We start from the raw sequence: 17818 nt of genomic DNA, 5'->3' as shown, positions 1-17818 counted from the left end.
ATAATAAAATAATACATTAAAAAGAAATAAATAAAAAGATGCACTAGATAAATTATGTTTCTCCCCTGGAAATCTAAACTAAGATACATATAGGACTAAGCCTTAGACAGGTGAGGAAATTTCTATTAAAATTTAAGGCCAAAATAGACACTGATGATAGTTAATGCAATTGATGCCACTAAATTGTACATGTGAAAATGTTAAACTGGCAAACATGTTATATTTAAAATTATGCCACCACCACCCCCCCACCCTGCTGTCTACATAACGTATACCAGAGGTAGGCATCACAGAGGCAAATGTCCCAAAGTTAGGAGGAGTCGAGTGTCCCAGGAAGTCAGCTGACAGGGTAGATATGGGGACATTTTTCCAGAATAAATACAGGGCCCTGGAGTAGCCTGGGGTTCTGTGCTTCTGAAGTTTGACTGTTCCGCATTCTTCAGTCCCTATGACACCTCTCTATGATTTTATAGCCTCCTGTTTCTTCTGATTTATAATGGATTAGGGCAAAAAGATTCCTGTTCTTCATAGCAAAAGAGTCTCTATTAGACTAGAGGCACATTTTTACCAATATACTAGCTGTGTTAGATCATCTGCATTGGAATCTTCTTGGCAATAACCTCTACCAGCCAACGCTGGTGTAAAATCAGCAAAGGAGAGTGGTGATTATGTACCTGAAAGCGGCTCTCACCTAAAGATAGAGGGGGAAGTGGAGGTAAGCACATGGCAGCCTTGTCCATGGCTGACAGCTCTGGCCACACTCGACACTACTGCCCAGTGTTTCCAGTGGATGGGGCTTTTGGTGGCCACACTGCCACTGGTGGCTGGTTGGGCAACAGATCTATTATTAGCTTCAGTGTTTCTGGGATAATCTTACAAATAAAGTTTTGTTGTTAATAGACGTCAGTGGATTGATTTTGACTCATTGTGACTGACCCCATGTGACAGTGGAATGGCCCCGTAGGGTTTTCTCTACTTTAAGCTTTGTAGCAGCTCTTCTCTCTCCTCTGGAGCCTCTCTGAGGGGGTTCACACTTCCAATTTTTCAATTAGCAGCTGAGTAATTAACTATCACATCACCAAGTTCCTTCCAAATAAGTCCCTGGTTTGCAAATCCATGTCTCAGGGTCTGTTTCCCGGGAGCAGGCAAGCACAGAAGGAATCCAAGCCAGCCTTCTGTTTCAGATTATAGGGTCACATTCTACACAGAATCCCTGAGAGACCAGCTATGCTCCTTCAACAGAATTCACCTATTCCTTATCAACACCTCATCAATTACGATTATCAGAAAAACTCTACTATCTGATGATTTTCCTCATTAATGACCACCGTGAGAATGCCAAGATGTGAAGTGAGAGTAGTGCCAGCTGCGCTGGTTAAGGTGACGTGTCCACTTGGCCAGGAATGACTTCCAGTAGATTGGCAGTTGTTGACTGATGAAATCTGGCAGTGACAGCAGGTATTTCGGTCACTATCCAATGATGTTAATCTGACAGTTGTCTAATGATGTAGTCATCCTCCGTCTTCATGTTCCACTAAGGTTCACAAACCAACCGGCTCTTTGGAACCTAACCCTGTCAGTAAGTGAGGTGTGAGTAGATCGAATTCTTTTCTCAAGAGAATCAGTGCTTGGTTCGTTCTCCTGTACAAACACAATGGTGTCTGTATGCACATAAGCTGTTTCATGAAAAAGCTTCCTCCTTTAAACTATGCAAATGAATACTACTTAGTTTAATTCTGGTAATGGGTTAGAACTAAGAACTGTCTCATAAGCAAACATGCCCTGAAATGTCTTTTTCCACCTGCAGGCTTCTTTTAGGGGGACAGATGTGATATATGACATTTCTCAGGCACTGGAGAAATAAATAACAGTCGTCAATTGCATTTACATACATGCATAGCCTCTCTTTTTAAAAATTTAAATAGCTGCATAGAGCTCCAATTCTATCAAGAGACGTGCGAGTACTACACACCGTATGCTGCACTGGCAATATTTCCGAGAGCTATAGACACAGCCCTTCCCCCCTTCTTATACATCCGTCCTCCAACAAGGGGTGATGAACACGCTTCACACGCACTGAGGCTGCTAGGGCGTGGGGGTGATTAGGTGAAGAACAGGGAGGGAAAAACATAGAACTTAAATTCTTCATTTAGGGACTGGATTATACAGTATTTTTCCTTCCCAGAATAGAAATACACAGAGTGCTACCCACCAACATGATTCATTGTCTGCTAAAACTGCACACAAAGGGCAAAAAACAACTAAGCTGCAAAACCGCATCAGACTGTGGTGTCGCACGCTGAGTGCCACATGGGTGAATATCTGAGCACAAGGATCAAAGAAAGGAGCCCTAGCACACACTGTTAAATGGTCGGCCGCTAACCACAACGTTGGCAGTGTGAACACACACAGTAGATCCGGAGGGAAAGACCTGGAAATCTACATCGACATAAGTTATGTCCGAGGGATCTCTGGTGGTCCAGAACATAAGGTGTTACCCTGGCAACCCAAAGGCAACACTTCTCTGATGGTTCAGATCCATCAGTCCCTCCATGAGAGAAAGAAGGATGATCTCCCAGGAAATTTATAGGCTGGGAAATCCTATGGTGGGTCAACTATAAGTTGGTTCTTACTCCAAAGAAATGGGTTGATAGACTGTATCCAGGAAAATACTATGAGGCAGTTCTACATCACATGTTATTGTTGTTGTTAGGTATCGTCAAATCAAGCACCATTCAAGAGTGACCTTATAAACAACATATCTGAACTCTGCCCATCCTCATACTTTCTGACATATTTAAGCCCATTACTGCAGTCACAGCCCAATCCATCTCTTTATGGCTCTTCCTCTCTCTCTCTGATCCTTCACCGTTCCAAGTATGCTGTCTCTTACCAGGGAATAGCCTCCTCCCACCCCCCCACCCCACAACAGCTCTGGTGGCCTAATGATAAGAAGCTGTGTTGCAATCCCCAAGACACACAGTTCAAATCCATCAGCTGCTCCACAGGAGAAGGACAGGCAATCTCCTGTGTGCAATGAATTGCCTCTGAAACCCCACTGAAGGGTCAACTATGAGTTGGTTCCAACTTGAGCAACAGACAACACGCTTAAAGTAGGAGAGACAAACTCTGCCCTTCTGGCCTTTAAGGAGCTCTCTGGCAGCACTTTTTCTTAGATCTGTCCTTTCAGCAGCCATGGGATATTCAGTATTCTTTTCTCCAACACCACAGTTCAAAGGCATCGATTCTTCTGCTATTTTTCTTTTCCAGCTCCGAGATGTATAGCAAGTGATTGAAAAGACCATGGCCTGAATTAGGTGCACCTTACTTTTTAAATTATCTGTGTTTCATGAACTATGCAAAGGCATTTGACTGTGTGGACCATAAAAAAATACAAACAAAACCCTATGGCTAACATTTAGAAGACTGGGAATCTCAGAACACTTAACTGTGCTTATGTGAAACCTATACCTAGATTAAGAGGCTGGTGGGGAAACAATGCATCGTTTAAAATCAAGAAAGATGTGCATCAGGGCTGTATTCTTTCTTCATATGTATTCAACCTGCATGCTGAGCAAGTAATTCAAGACACTGACTCTATGAAGAATAATACAGCAATCAGGATCAGAGGAAGATTCATCAACAACCCAAGTTATGCAGATGAAATAGCCTTGCTTGCTGAAAGAGAGGAGGACTTGAAGCACTTGCTGCAGAAGATCTAAGACTACAGCTCTAAATATGGATTACACACCAATATCAAGAAGACGAAAGTCCTCACCACTGAACCAATAGGAAACACCATGATAGACAAAGACTGAAACTGTTAACTACTTCATTTTACTTAGCTCCACAATCAACAGCCTGAGTACCATAGTCAGGAGATCAGGAAATGTATTGCACTGGACAAGTCTGCTGTCAGGGACCTCTCAAAGTACCAAGGAACAACGATAAATGTTTCTCCCATGAGATAACCATAAACGGGAATGAATTTAATGGCATCAAATAACAACAACATGTCAGAGGAGAAATAAGAAGAGGGGAAGTGTGATGACTCATCAAGTAAAGCTCACCAGTGTTTACCAATAAAATGTAAAGCATAATCTACACAGAACTGAAAGTGGTATGTAGATCAGTGATGACTCAGAGAGCTTACACTCTGGTACAGCAAAGAGCAAAAGCAATTGATCAATCTAGTATGAGGTAGAAAGGGATGGGAATACTAGATACTGATGAAATGCCGTGATGAGCCAAAAGGCAATAGAAGGCCTGCCACTCAGCAAAAGAAGGTTTTAGGTAAAATACGGTTCTCCCAGCTAAAAGAAGAATCACAGAAAATTGGCTGGTCCAACAGTTCTCCACCAGCTCTTACTTACCTAAGAAATGAACCCACAGACCATTCCTAGCAGTCGAGATAAAGCAGGTGACTAAGAAATGGAATAGAAGGATGCCCTTACATCTTTTTGAAACTCTGTTAAAACAGAACCAAAGGGCCACATTTACCACAGCTCAAATTCAGTTGAAGTGTTCCTAAACAAAGTAACACACATGGCATTCTCATGAAGGAGAATCATGATCTAATAGCCTCCGAGTAACTCCTAACTCGTCATTGACTCGGAGCGGACTCATAGCTGACCCTCCAGAGGGTTTTCAGAGGCTGTAAATTGCTTGGGAGGAGACTACCCATCTTCTTCCTGCAGCTGGTGGACTGGAACCATCTGCCTTTGGGCTGGCACCACAACTCCTTAATCCACCGTTGTTATGTGCCAATGAGTCAGAACTAACTCAGAGCTGACCCTCCAGTGAGTATCCAGAGGCAGTAAGGTGCCCAATTTTCTCTCATGGAGCAGCTAGGAGATTCTAATTACCTGCCTTTGAGTTGGCAGCACGGCTCTTTACCCATTAGGTCAACAGAGATCCCCACGAGGCCACCTTGTTAAGTAGGCACTGCTGCTTGAGTAGGAGTTCTGGCGGCTTAGTCGTAATGAGCTGCACTACCAACACAAAGGCACTCGGTTCGAATCCACCAGCTGCCCTAAGAAAGAAAGATGGACAAACGCCTCCCATGTGATTGACAGTCTGTGAAAACTTGCTGGAGGCTCAGCAGCACATCACGACGACCACGTGTGGATTCCTTCCGATGATAGACTTGAGCTTGGGCGCAAATGGTTTTGGAAGTAAAAAAGTATTGCGCACATCTAGCTACAACCTACGATCATCTGACAGCCCTTATGAGGAAAGGCTGACAGGAGACATCACTGGGAACTGCCCCAGAAGGAAAGCTAGCATGGAGCAGCTGGATGAGGGGTGGTGGTGTTGTGTACCGTCAAGTCAGAACTGACCATCCAGCAGGCTTTTAGAGGCAGGGAAGTTTCCCATCTTTCTTCCTCAGAGCAACTGGGGGATTCGAAGCATGCACCTTTGGGTTGCCAGCACAAACCTTTACCATTAGGCCAGAGGATTAGTCTGGTGATGTAAAAAAAAAAAAAAATGGCTTTCCTAAATGCTTGGAGTCTTGGTGGACAGAAAGGGAGAAGGGCTGGGTGCTGGCGAGGACTCAGCTCTCTGACTTTTCTCGTGCATCTGTATCTTGGGGACCCTGCCTATGCAGTCAGAACTCCCCCTGTGTGAGCATTCTGCCACATGCGAACCTTTGTGGGCTGCTTTGTTTCTGGGCACTGTGAGTCACAACAGCCCTTCCACCTTCTGATTCATTTCAGTTGCTATCTACGGCTGCACAATTCGGATGAAGACAGCTTTCCAAACAGCAACCGAAGTTGGGGGCTGTGTTGAGGACCTCACAGGACAAAGAATAATGAACTCTACCAAATAATGTTCCAGAGCAGAGACTCTTTTTTTAAATATGTTCTTTTGTTATAGGAATGTAAGCAGTTTTATTTCATCTTATTATATCTTAAATTTTTTTAATATAAGCAATTCTAAAACTGAAATGAGATATAAATAGGCATGGGTATGTGGATGGAATTTTCCATTTTAGTCAAAAGATATAGGTATTCCACTTTTGGGGAAGAGCTTTGCCTTAATTCAAAATCACACAAAGTATCTTTCTTCACTGGGCACCATCCTATATGCTAGAGAAACAAAGACCAATTGAACCTCTTTACTGTAGTACTGGGAGGAGTCCAGAATACACCATATATACTACCAAGAGAACAAAGAGAGGGCCAAATCCGGATGCTCCTTGGAGGCAAGGATTTTTAAACTCTGTCTCACATACTTTGGGTATATTGTCAGGGAGGGACAAATCCTAGGAGATGAACATTATGCTTAGAAAGGTAGACCATTGGCTCAGGAGAACAAGACCCTAACTAGACGACATGGAGTGACACAATGACTGTGGCAATGGAGCTAAGTATGTCAGAGACAGAGACAATGGCTCAGAACAGGACAAGTTCACAGCTATTGTTCACAGGGTTGTAACGAGTTGTAGTGGATTCGAGAGCACATAACGACAATTGTCATTTGAGGAGCCCATATCTGGTAGGGAGGGAGAGAGGCATACAGACCACAGACATAACCTAGCAGACAGACAGTCAGGCACCTTTTTTAATGTTAATGCTGCAAGGAGAAGATATGCCCAGCAAGCCGAAAAGCTACACAGAACCAGAGCTAAGACTCAAAGAAAGCAAACAAAAAGGCAATCCTTCAGCAATGTCTTCTGTTGTACTGAAGAAAGAGAAGAGCCTAAGCCCTTGATAGAATTCCACTTCCAATTGCAAGCCAGGCCCTAGAAAAGTTACTTCAGGTCTCTGGGCCCCAGTCTCCCACTCCCTGTAAAATGAAGGTTTTAATGACAACATTTCAGTTCTACCTTTAGAAGACATCTAGAGGAATTGATGGCTTTGATTTTTAGTGTTGGAGCAGAGTTCTGAATATCCTGTGGACTGACAAAAGAACAAACAGAAAGTGCGGCCAGAGTGCTCCTTGGAGGCATGGATGGGAAAACTTTCTCTCTCATCCTTTGGGCAAGTTGCTGGGAGAAGATATTCCTCAGAAAAGGAAATCATGCGCAGAAAGGTAGAAGGTCATCAAAAGCAAGATGGATTGAGACAATAATATTGCAGCAATGAGGTCAAGTGTATCAGAGATGGTAAGGACGGCACAGGATAGGACAGGGTGCAGGTCTATTGTGCGTAGAGTCTCTATGAGTTGTACTCGATGGCACCTAACACCAACCACTATCGTTTACCTCAAGTTCTAACATCTTTCAGTGTGAAGGTCCCACGAAACCCAGCTCTGTAAAGAGGATGTTGGATGTGATGTCTTACGAAGTTTAATAAAGGAATCAGGCAGCTGATAAGAGTGGTCCACTTTCAAAGGGTGGCCCTTTGAAAAGTGGGCCACTCTTAGTCCAAAGCATAAACATTAAAGCCAGGATGAAAACTATCCCAGACAATGAACCTGAGCAGAACCACTTTAGCCTCTGACTTTAAGCAAGATGAATTTTTAAGACCATGTCATGAAAACAAATGGGATTATTCAGCAGATTTAGTTATTTGAGGAAGTACATTAGCCTGGAACATCTTGAAGGAAAAAGAGTTACATGCCTACATTCCTGATTCTTAAAAATAACAAAGACAAAAGACAAAAAATATCACACACTCACACACACACACACACACACACACAAACACACACACACACACATGCACAAGTATGATTTAAGAAGTAGAATGAAATGAACATGTCTTTTATTTGACATCACTTTACTATTCTCTTGTTACTTACAGTTGACATACACTTGACATTCATCTATTTTCCAGCTCAAACACTCTATTTCCTTTATTTAGCCACGGAAACCCAAGTGGTCTTTTCTTTCTTTGAAGACTAATTATACTTGTTACTTATATCATTACTTTCTTACATATTTAGGGTTAATGAAAAGGAGGGAGGTAAGTATTTATTGAGCATCTATTAAGTGCTAGTTGATTTCCATCTCATTTTGAGCCTCGTAACATCACTGTAATGTATGCAGTCTCTCCCTTTCTCCCCTCCTCTGTCTCTCTCTGTCTCTCTCTCTCCCACCTCTGTCTCTCTCTGTATGTCTCTCTCTCCCCCCTCTGTCTCTCTCTGTCTTTGTGTGTGTGTCTCTCTCCCCCCCTCCTCTGTCTCTCTCTCTCTCCCCTCTCTCTGCTCTCTAGCTCTCTCTCATCGGTGTTGAGTCAGAATCCATTCATAGCTGACTCTCCAGTGGATTTTCCGAGATGTAAATCACACGGAAGGAGACTACTCATCATTCTCCTGTGAAGCAGCTGGTGGATGTGGGTAGTGTACCTGCAATTTGTGTGCGTTTAAAATGGATGTCCATAAATACTAAGCCGCTTTCCCAGGCTGCATCAATGAAAAGCGTAGGACTGACTCTGAACTTGGCTGATCTGGCTCCAGCATCCAGCCCTACTTCTGTGGGCTCCAGCTTTCCCCAGAGGACAAAGACACGAGGCAAACCTGTGCTTCACTGTTCTGCTGTGGTGAGTCCTTTTTTATACACAAGCACTTATTTGCCATTCATTATTCACACACTCACAGCTTTTTTGTCCAGGTCAGGTATAATAATGGAAATGAAAATATAAATAAGGCTCCCTCCATACCTCAGAGGAGTTCTGCAGAGCACTGAGCAAGACAGATCTGTAAAGGAGCAACTCTGATTGAACACGCCTGAAAGGATATAGATGCACAGAGCAGAGTAAGGCCAGAGGCCAGACCTCCTCCCCAGAGGAGGAAAAGCTTAACGGGAAGCCAGCCAGGGGTCAGAGAGTGAGAGCTGGGAGGACAGCCCAGACAGCCCAAGGGCATATACAGAGGGAGGCCCAACACCAAAGGTCCTTCACACACCCGTGACAACAACATCCAATGGGGGTTAATGCGGGGCATGAGAGAAAGGCACGGTCTGACCACCAAAGGCCTGAAACATATGATTCTGGGGAAAAAATGATTAAACGAATGGAATGAGAAGCCCTTGGAGGCCAACAGAGGTTACTGGTAACTCTAAATCGTGGGAGGAAATGCCAACTGTCAAATGTTTTGCTGAAATCTCAGGTGCAGCTGGAATCTCTGGTGTCTCTCCTTCCAGATCCTTCCAAGATGAGGAAGAAATCAGTCATGGCCAATCTCTTTTCTCCCCAGTAAATGCAAGTCAAAGTGAGGCTGCTGTTCAGAGGGAATTACAGACATTGGCCCCTGGCAGGCACCCTGTAGACCTGGCATCTGGGTCCCCCACCATCGGATGGGGGAAGCAGACCCTCCTCATTGCCCTCTCCCCTAGGACGCACTCTGTCATGGTCAACTCAAACCTGTCTCTCAAACTGATGGGAGGGACTTTACAATTGAATCTGAAGTTTCTGGGGAAAACAAAACCTTTTCCCAACCAAACATCCCAATTCCACTGAGAAAACGCCACAGCCAAACTCCACAGGGTGCAGAAGAATGTGCTGGGAAAGCTGTGGACGAGCCTCTTTGGACCTTGGGCCAGTGGCTTCCCAGGCCGTGCCCTGGTCCCCTGGCACATATGTCTGCCACAAGTTGAACTCTGCTTCTCTCCCCCAAATATAACAATATTGTACATAACAATCATACAACAACATAACATCATGGTTTGATCAGTTAATAGGAGTTTCCCTTGGGGTGTGGCCCACACCACCTTTTGTCTTCACTCATTGTCATGAAATTGGAACTGAACCACCACTGGATCTTCAAAGGTGGGTATCACACGGGAAACGACTGACCATCCATCTCTCTCAATAGATGGATTAGAACCTTTGGATTATCAGCACAACTTTCTAGATGGTAGAACAGAGACCAAAGTAGACTTGGCAGTCCCAGAGTTCCCAACCTCACGTCTTATGACAGATAAAAGGAGACACAGATGAACAGCGATTGGGCACCTCAGAACCAACAAGGATAGCAAGTCTTTTGGAAGCTCCTCAACCTGGGAAAAGCCAAGATATCTGAAACTCTCCAGGCCCTACAGACGCAGAAGGAAACATGCACTTTCTTTCAGAACCATCTGAGATGCAGAGCTTTCTCCTAGGACCAGAATCCTCAACTTGGACTAGATTCCTTAACTGTAAAAGAATTCATTTGTTAGAGAAAGCTGTCCACTTGTGGTACCAGGGATGATAAGGAGGGCACAAGATAGGTCAGGGTTCAGATCTGTTGTTTCCAGGGTCGCCTGACTTGTGCTTGGCTCAACAGCATTTAAAGAGTTAACTAAGACAATGACCAGACCAAGAAATCAGAATAGTGATCGATGGACAGTGGGCTGAGAAAAAAAGTGGCATGAAGAGGAAAGCTAACGGGACAGAGTGCTATAGGTTGTGGTTTGAAAATAGGTTTATATTGCTTTATGAGAACAAGCTACAAACGTCCACGGTTCTCTCCTTTATGTGGTAAAGTGGAGGATGGAGGTCTTGGGGAGGAAGTGAAGATCATCACTAGAGCTATATTGAACATAATAAGGAGGCCAGGGCAGTGCTTTAGCACAGAACCACCTGTCTAACTTCTGAGAGAAGAGTTGTTTTTGCATGAAGGCTCTGCCAAGTCTTCTTTGGCCTCTGTTCTCCAGTCTAGAACGTTCTGCTTTGGGATTTGAACTCAGCTGACATCAGAAGCACTGAGCTCTCTCTAGCTCACCCCAGGGCTTTTGATAACAGTGCCAATACCCTTTGTTTGTCAAAAAGGTGACTGCCCTCTCTGTGCTCTTTCCAAAGCTCAGCTGTTAGACTGAACAGTGACACTGCTGATGTCAGATGGATCTTGGCTGAAAGCAGATAACACCAGAAAGACATTCACCTGTGCAACGACATTAAAATATGTGGATTGTGACAAATGACAGATAACATTTAAAAAAAAATGGGGCAGCTAGAATACTTAACTGCTTGTGGAACCTCGACATAGAATAAGAAGAAGTTGTTTGAGAAAACAGCACCATTTAAAATCAGGAAAGATGCACATCGGGATTATTTCCTTTCACCACTTACTGAATCTGTATAATAAGCAAATAATCCAAGAGACTGAAGCATATATATGAAGACAAACACAGCATCAGGATTGGAAGAAGATTCATCCACAACTTGCAATATGCAGATGACACAACTTTGCTTCTTGAAAGTGAAGAAGTCTTGAAGTACTTACCTCAGAAGATCAAGGACTACAGCCTTCAATATGGATTATACCTCAACATAAATACATTAAACAGCAATCCCTACAACTAGACCAATAAGCAAATAAGGATAAATGGAGAAAGGCCTGAACTTGTCAAAGACTTGGTGTTGATCAACAGTCAACATTCATGGTAGCCACAACCAAGAAATCACATTATTTTGAACAAATCTAAGAATCTGCTAACAAATCTCTTTAAAGTGCTAAAAGAAAAAGTAAACGTGTTGCTTTGAAGACAAACATGTGCCTCATTAAAGCCATGATACCTTCAATATTTTCATATGCACAGAAAATATGGGCCATGATTTTATTATGGCCATGGACTACCAGAAGAATGGAGTTATGGTGGCTGGGCATGGATGGAGTCATGACGTTAACCCAAAGAACAGCCTCACTGGTGGTTCAAATCCACCAGCGGCTCCAAGAGAATAAGACGGCCAATCAGTCTCTACTCATGTGATTTATGGCCTCAGAAGCCCAAGGGAGGGCCAGCCATGAGCTGGTTCTGACTTGACAGCAAGGCTTTTGGTAGAGAATGAAGAAATATGTCTTGGAAGAAACACAGCCAGAATGTTCCTTAGGAGCACGGATGGTGAGACTTCATCCCAAGTACTTTGGGCATCTTATCAGGATGGAACAGCTCTTGGAGAAGGAAATCATACTTGGTAAAAAGACAACCAGTGGAAGAGGGAAGGCCCCTCAAGAAAATGTATAGGCATAGGGCTTCAACAACTGGCTCAAGTGGCAGCCATGGTGACGGTGGTGCCAAGCCAGAAAGGGTTTCATTTCGTTTGTACATAGAGCCGTTATGGGTCAGAATTAAATTGTGGCCCCCAACAGCAGCAAGACGCTGTTTATTTTATCAAAAAAACATACTGATAGTTACCCTGTGGGGCAAAACAAAATGCCTCATGAGGTCTCCATGTTCATAGATATTGATGCATTTCTCTGCCATGGAGCAGCTAGCTGGTTCAAACGGATGAACTCTCAGTTTATAGTTGAACCTTCAGCCACTGTGTCACCAACAGTCTCTCATTTGTACTGGACTCAAATGCTCAGAAGGACAGGGGGAAAGTACAGGTTCAAATATATTCACTAAGCTCTTAGATTAAGGTCAAAGGAAAACCCCTCCATACAGACTCGTGTGTTTGTGGACTGAATATAAAAGTCAAACCTCCTCAAACTCATTGCTGTTGAGTAGTAACCCTCCAATGGGGTTTCACAGCCTGTCAATTGCACAGAAGGCGACCACCGCCCACCTTTCCCCTTCTGAGCCGCTGGTAGACGCAGACCGCTTCGAGGGGTGCTGCCTTTGGGTCAGCAGTGCAACTCTAGGAAATGGACAAGGGAGAAGAAATCGTTTCTTGGTTGCATATGCCTGTTTCCTCACTTACAAAACTAGAATTAAAACCAGCATTCACTTGGTTGAGTTATTGTGAATATTAAACAAGGAAAAATGACAAAGCATTTGACACAGCGTTTGAGTGAAGGCAAGACAGCCATACTTCTACAAAGGAAAAACTCCCACAATTACAGACAGGGCTACAGGCACCAACTCCATGACGGTCTAGCCAGTTCTGACTTGGAATCTGTTAATTCTGACGCCAGGGCAGTGGAGAGTTGCCCGACAGGGTTCCCAAGGCTGTGTGATCTTTACAGCCTGTTACATCTTTCTCCTGAGGAGCGGCTGGAGGGTTCAGACTGCTCACCTTTTAGTTGGCAAACAAGCTCTTCACCTCTGTGCCCGCCTGGCTCCTGTCACACACACATGCAGAGGCTATTCCGTTAGTGCCCGGATAGATTAGCTTTTTCCACGGATCCCAGCACTTGACAATTCATTTCCTGTTCTTAAACAATGAGAAACGTTCCTTCCCCACCAACTTCCTGCTGTTGTTTGGAGCTTGACAAAGGAGAGACACAGGTGGGAGCCGTGGAAGACGTGGCGGCCCACGCTGGTTCAGAGCAGGAGCTGAGCCCAGGACAACAACAGGAAGCTGCAGCATCGTGAGGGCCTTGTAGCTGCATGTGACCTTGACCAAACAACCGAGACTGGCCTGCCAGTGGTCCCTGGCCTTCAGCAGCACAGGAATGTCTGTGACTGCGGGAGCATGCACTGCCCCCAGTACTTGTCCTAAACATACAGCCACTTCCTGGGAATTCCACTTCCTCTACGGCATTCAGGATCCTGGGCTCTGACAGGCTCAGTACCAAACTTCTAATACTTCACCACAAATGACAGAAGTCATAATTTTCTCTCAAAGAGTTATCACTAATACTATTGCTCATATTTCTTAGATATTTGTATTTGGCATCAGAAGCTCTGGTGGCCTAGTGGGTAAGAGGTTGTGCTGCCAACCCAAAGATAGGCAGGTTTGAATCCACCCACTGCTCTGTGGGAGAAAGACAGGCAGTCTCCTGCCATGTGATTAAAAGCTTCTGGGGAGTCACCTGACCACAATAAGGGAGGGTGTATGTGCCAATATAAACTACTTTGATATGCATATTCTTATTTAATTCTCATAATCAGTCTTGCCTTCAGACTTGGACAAGCAGGAACCCCACTTTGATCCCATGCCATTAATCAACATTTCCTATGTCTCCTCCTGGCATCAGAGACCAGCCAGGGCCAGCAGTGCTGTCTATATGTGGTACCCCAGACTCCTCCTCAGAACTCTTCCCAACAGGCCTCTTCTCACTGCCCTCACCTCCTGCTGCAGTGACGGTGCAGAGGGTCAACCAGATGCCCAGGCAGCTTGAGGACTTGTGCCAGCCCCGGGCCCTGAAGCTGGTACAAATCCAGATCACAAATCTGGGAAATTATCCCTCAATCTTGAGGCTTGGGTGACATTTCTTCCCTAAGGTTTTGGTAAGACTGAGCTCTTGACACACCAATTTGAAGTGGCCTAAATGATTTCTTTAGACAGAAGCTCCCCTATGACTCCCCCCCCCTCCCCCCGCCAACATATTTACTTAGAGCCCATATGCTCTCGGGGCAGGCCTGATTACAGTAATTATATAAGGTAGGCACTGTCCTGCAAACTTTACAGATGGAAGACTTTACACTTGGAGACACTAATCTCCCAAAATGACATGTGTAGGAGGTGGGATTCGAATTCTGGACTGTCCAACCCCAAAGCCACAACACTGAGCTAATCCCTCAGATTCCCTTATCTGTCTCTGCAAAGATACGGGTATCCCAAAGCCTGCCTCCCTTTACCTAGGACTCTCTGTGATGCTGTTTATTCTTTTCTTTTTCTTGTCACTGAACCTGCTGACAAGTCACTGTCCAGCTCACACTCACTGCAATTTACTCTGTCACCCCTTGACGCCGGCCGCCGGCCCTGCCTTCTACCCAAACTCTATCAAACCCACCTTTGTTGAAGGGATTCCAACTCAAAGTGACTCTACAGTACAGGGCAGAACTGCTCCATAGAGGTTTTTATGGCTGTAGTTTTTATAGCAACAAATGCTACATTGTTCACCTTTGGAGCTGAAGGTGGGTTCAAACAGCTGACCTTCTGGTTAGCAGCAAAGCACTTTAACCACTATGCAACCAGGGCTCCTTCCTTCCCCTGTCAACACTCCACTCAGCTGGAGGGTGGGAGAGCCAATTGGCTGTCACTGCCCGCATCTGCCAGAATCTGCGCCATATCACAAGATGTGTTGCATTGGGCAAATCCGCCATAGGCCTTTTTGAAAGTGCTAATGAGCAGGGATGTAACTTTAAAGACTGAGGTGTTCCTGACTCAAGTCATGCATTTTCATTTGCTTCATATTCATGTGAAATTAAGACAATGAATAAATAAGACTGACTTGTTTCAGCTGGCCACTCTGCCAGCCAGCACTCAGTAAAGGTTGGCTCAGTATAAGTTGGACCCTTAACCTAAGCCTGCCATTGTCTCTAGAATCCCCCAAATTACTAAGCATACATATGTGATGCATTCTGACTCATTTGGCATTTTTATACATTTATAGGCATCACATTTTGTTGTTGTTAGGTGCCACTGAACTGGCTCTGATTTACCGTGACTCTGTCAATCTCTAGGGTGCTCAGGTGGCCTACTGGTAAGAAGCTGTGCTTCCATCCTAAAGGCACATATTTCAAATCCACCAGCTGCTCCAAAGGAGAAAGATGGGCAATGTCCTCCGGTGCAATCTACCACCTCTGAAAATTCACTAGAGGATCAGGTATGAATTGGTTCTGACTCAGCGGTACTCAACAACATGTCAGTCTCTGCAATGTTTACGACCTTTCTGCCATCGCTGGGCCAATACATCTCAGTGAGAGTCTTTCCCTCCTTTACTGATCCACCACCAAATATAATGTCCTTTTCTAAGGACAGGCTCCCCTAATAACGGGCCCAAAGCAGGTGAGACAGAAATCTCACCCTTCTTCCTTCTGGGGCATTGTGGAAGCACTTCTTCCAAAATGGATCTATTTGTTCTTTGGGCAACATTCTTCACCAACACCATAACTCAAAGGCATCCATTCTTCTTCAGTCTTATTTATGCAGAGTCTAACTTTCAAATGTAGATGAAGCAAATGAAAATACATTACTTGAGTCAGGAGCACCTTAGTCTTTAAAGTGATATCTTTGTTTGTTAGCGCTTTGACGAGGTCTTTGGCGGATCTGCCCAATGCAACGCATCTTGTGATTTATTGACTGCTGTAATGCATAGATTTATTGACTGATTTTGTCTCAGCAGTATCTAAAAACACACCTCAGCATAAAGAAGAAGAAGAAAAAATCCTCACAAATGAACTAATAAACACATCAAGATCATGACAAACATCACCATGAATCAAGTTCTCAAAGATTTCATTTTTACTTGGATCTTCAGCCAATTCCCTTGGAAATAGCAGTCAAGAGATCACATCTAATAGTACAAGTTCTAGTAATGATTTTGCTAAGGGATGAACATCTGGGTAGGTATCATGATTGTTAATAAAGGCATTACTATAAAGCCTGGGATTGAGATAACTACCTACACACTGGGCTTTTTCCGTTTCTCTCCAAGCTGGGGGATAAGTGTCCAAGTTTTAATGAGCTTCAGTGAAAAGAAGCATTGATAAGTCCTCGCTATAAAATAAACCTCTTTCAAGTATTTTTCGCAGTCTGAGTCTTCTCTAAGCAGCGATATAATCTGAACCACAACTTTATTTAGGTCATAATATACCAGGCTCCATTTGCTGCCTTGAGCAGTTCTTTCTCGTTCATTCTTATCACATAAAAGAGCAATATCTGTTTATCTGGATAGAGAGCCTTCTTTTCCATTGTACGTCCTGTTCTCAACAAATATTCATATCAAGTTTGGAAAGCAGCATGCTTGTGACTGTGATGATATCCTGTGTATAATAAAAAATCCCCTTAGCTTCATCGATGTACTTAAGTTACAGTCTCCAGCATAATTACCCCTCCCCATTAATTATCTATCAAGTATAGTGTTTCCTTTGAAGTACAAATTACAAAGGTCTGGCTCCAGAGGATACTTCGTTGCAGTCAACTGCAGTCAAGTCGGACCCTAACTCATGGCAACCCCCAGACACAACCAAACAAGAAGATGTTGAAAACTGTGTCATCCCCACGGCCAGGGTGGATCACTGTGATCCACAGGGTTTCCACTGGCTACTTTAGAAGGACACTGCCAGCCCTCTCATCTTAGTCTGTTTTACTCAAGAAGAATCAGTAAAACCTGTTCAGCATAAAAAATAACGTGCAAGCAATTCTCAACTGACAGGAAAGCAAAGCCTCCTGCCCAGGAGGAGAGAATTCTCTCTCTGAACCACCGCTGCCTTAAACACACTGCTGCCCAGTCTCTTCCAATTCCTCGTGACCCTCCGATGAGTTTCTGAGGCTGCAAATCTTTATGGGAAGAAACTGCCCCGCTTTCTCCTGTGGAGCCACTGATGGATTTGAACCACTGGCCTTTTGATTGGCAGTGCAATGTGTAACACAACATGCCAGCAAAGCTCTTTAGGGAATTTATTATTTACTCATACAACACAAAACCACATCTACAGAGAAGGCTCCTTCACTCACCACCTACCGAGATGACCAAGGCTGTTAAACACGTGTTCATGCAGGCAGTGGTCCTCCGGGTGTAGGTACAACAGGTGTGTGATGGTGGCTCGCCTGTGAGTGGGGTAAGGGGTCTCGGTGATGCTCACGTCCTTCACAACCAGTCTCTGTGTGTACGAGCCCCTGGTGCTGGTTCTGTGGGATGAGAGGACTTTGCCTTCCTCCGAGCTGCATGACCTCTCCAAACACTTCAGGCCAAAGAAGGATGGCATCTTGGCGTGGGGACAAAGACAGAAGAAATGGACAGCAGAGACTAAGGAAGACGTGCTTCCCCACAACTCGCTCTTTGTTCTCCTCGATCCTTCTTGTTTTGTTCTCGGTGCCCAGCAAAGCAGATTAAAGGAGATGTATTTAAGTGATTACCCTTGAGAGCTTAGGGCTTGATATACCCAGAAAGATGATCGTGTATATAAACTGTCCCTGCAAAACTATGACAGTTTGAGGCATAAAGGAAATCAAATTAATACCCATCAAGAGAGGAGATAAAGCTGCAAAATCTAAGGGATTCACCTGTAAATATTCCTAGTATACTCAATGTAATCTGGTAAGAATATCTCCTAGGA

The 17818-nt window shown here is 44.3% G+C and overlaps 1 protein-coding gene across 1 annotated transcript in view; it reads right to left on the bottom strand.

Annotated features, from left to right (window-relative positions):
• ABLIM1 (actin binding LIM protein 1) overlaps window positions 1–17467 on the bottom strand; it is a 264382-nt gene extending 246915 nt beyond the window's left edge. Inside the window, exon 1 of the mRNA XM_006879917.1 lies at window positions 17224–17467. Within this exon, the coding sequence (XP_006879979.1) occupies window positions 17224–17467 (244 nt within the window). The remainder of the gene's footprint in view (window positions 1–17223) is intronic.
• Window positions 17468–17818: the final 351 nt, after the last annotated feature.

The sequence above is a fragment of the Elephantulus edwardii genome, unplaced genomic scaffold (assembly GCF_000299155.1).
Source record: "Elephantulus edwardii isolate Elephantulus edwardi_28Jun2011 unplaced genomic scaffold, EleEdw1.0 scaffold00006, whole genome shotgun sequence".
Lineage (NCBI taxonomy): Eukaryota > Metazoa > Chordata > Mammalia > Macroscelidea > Macroscelididae > Elephantulus > Elephantulus edwardii.
This window is presented reverse-complemented; position numbering and strand designations above follow the sequence as displayed.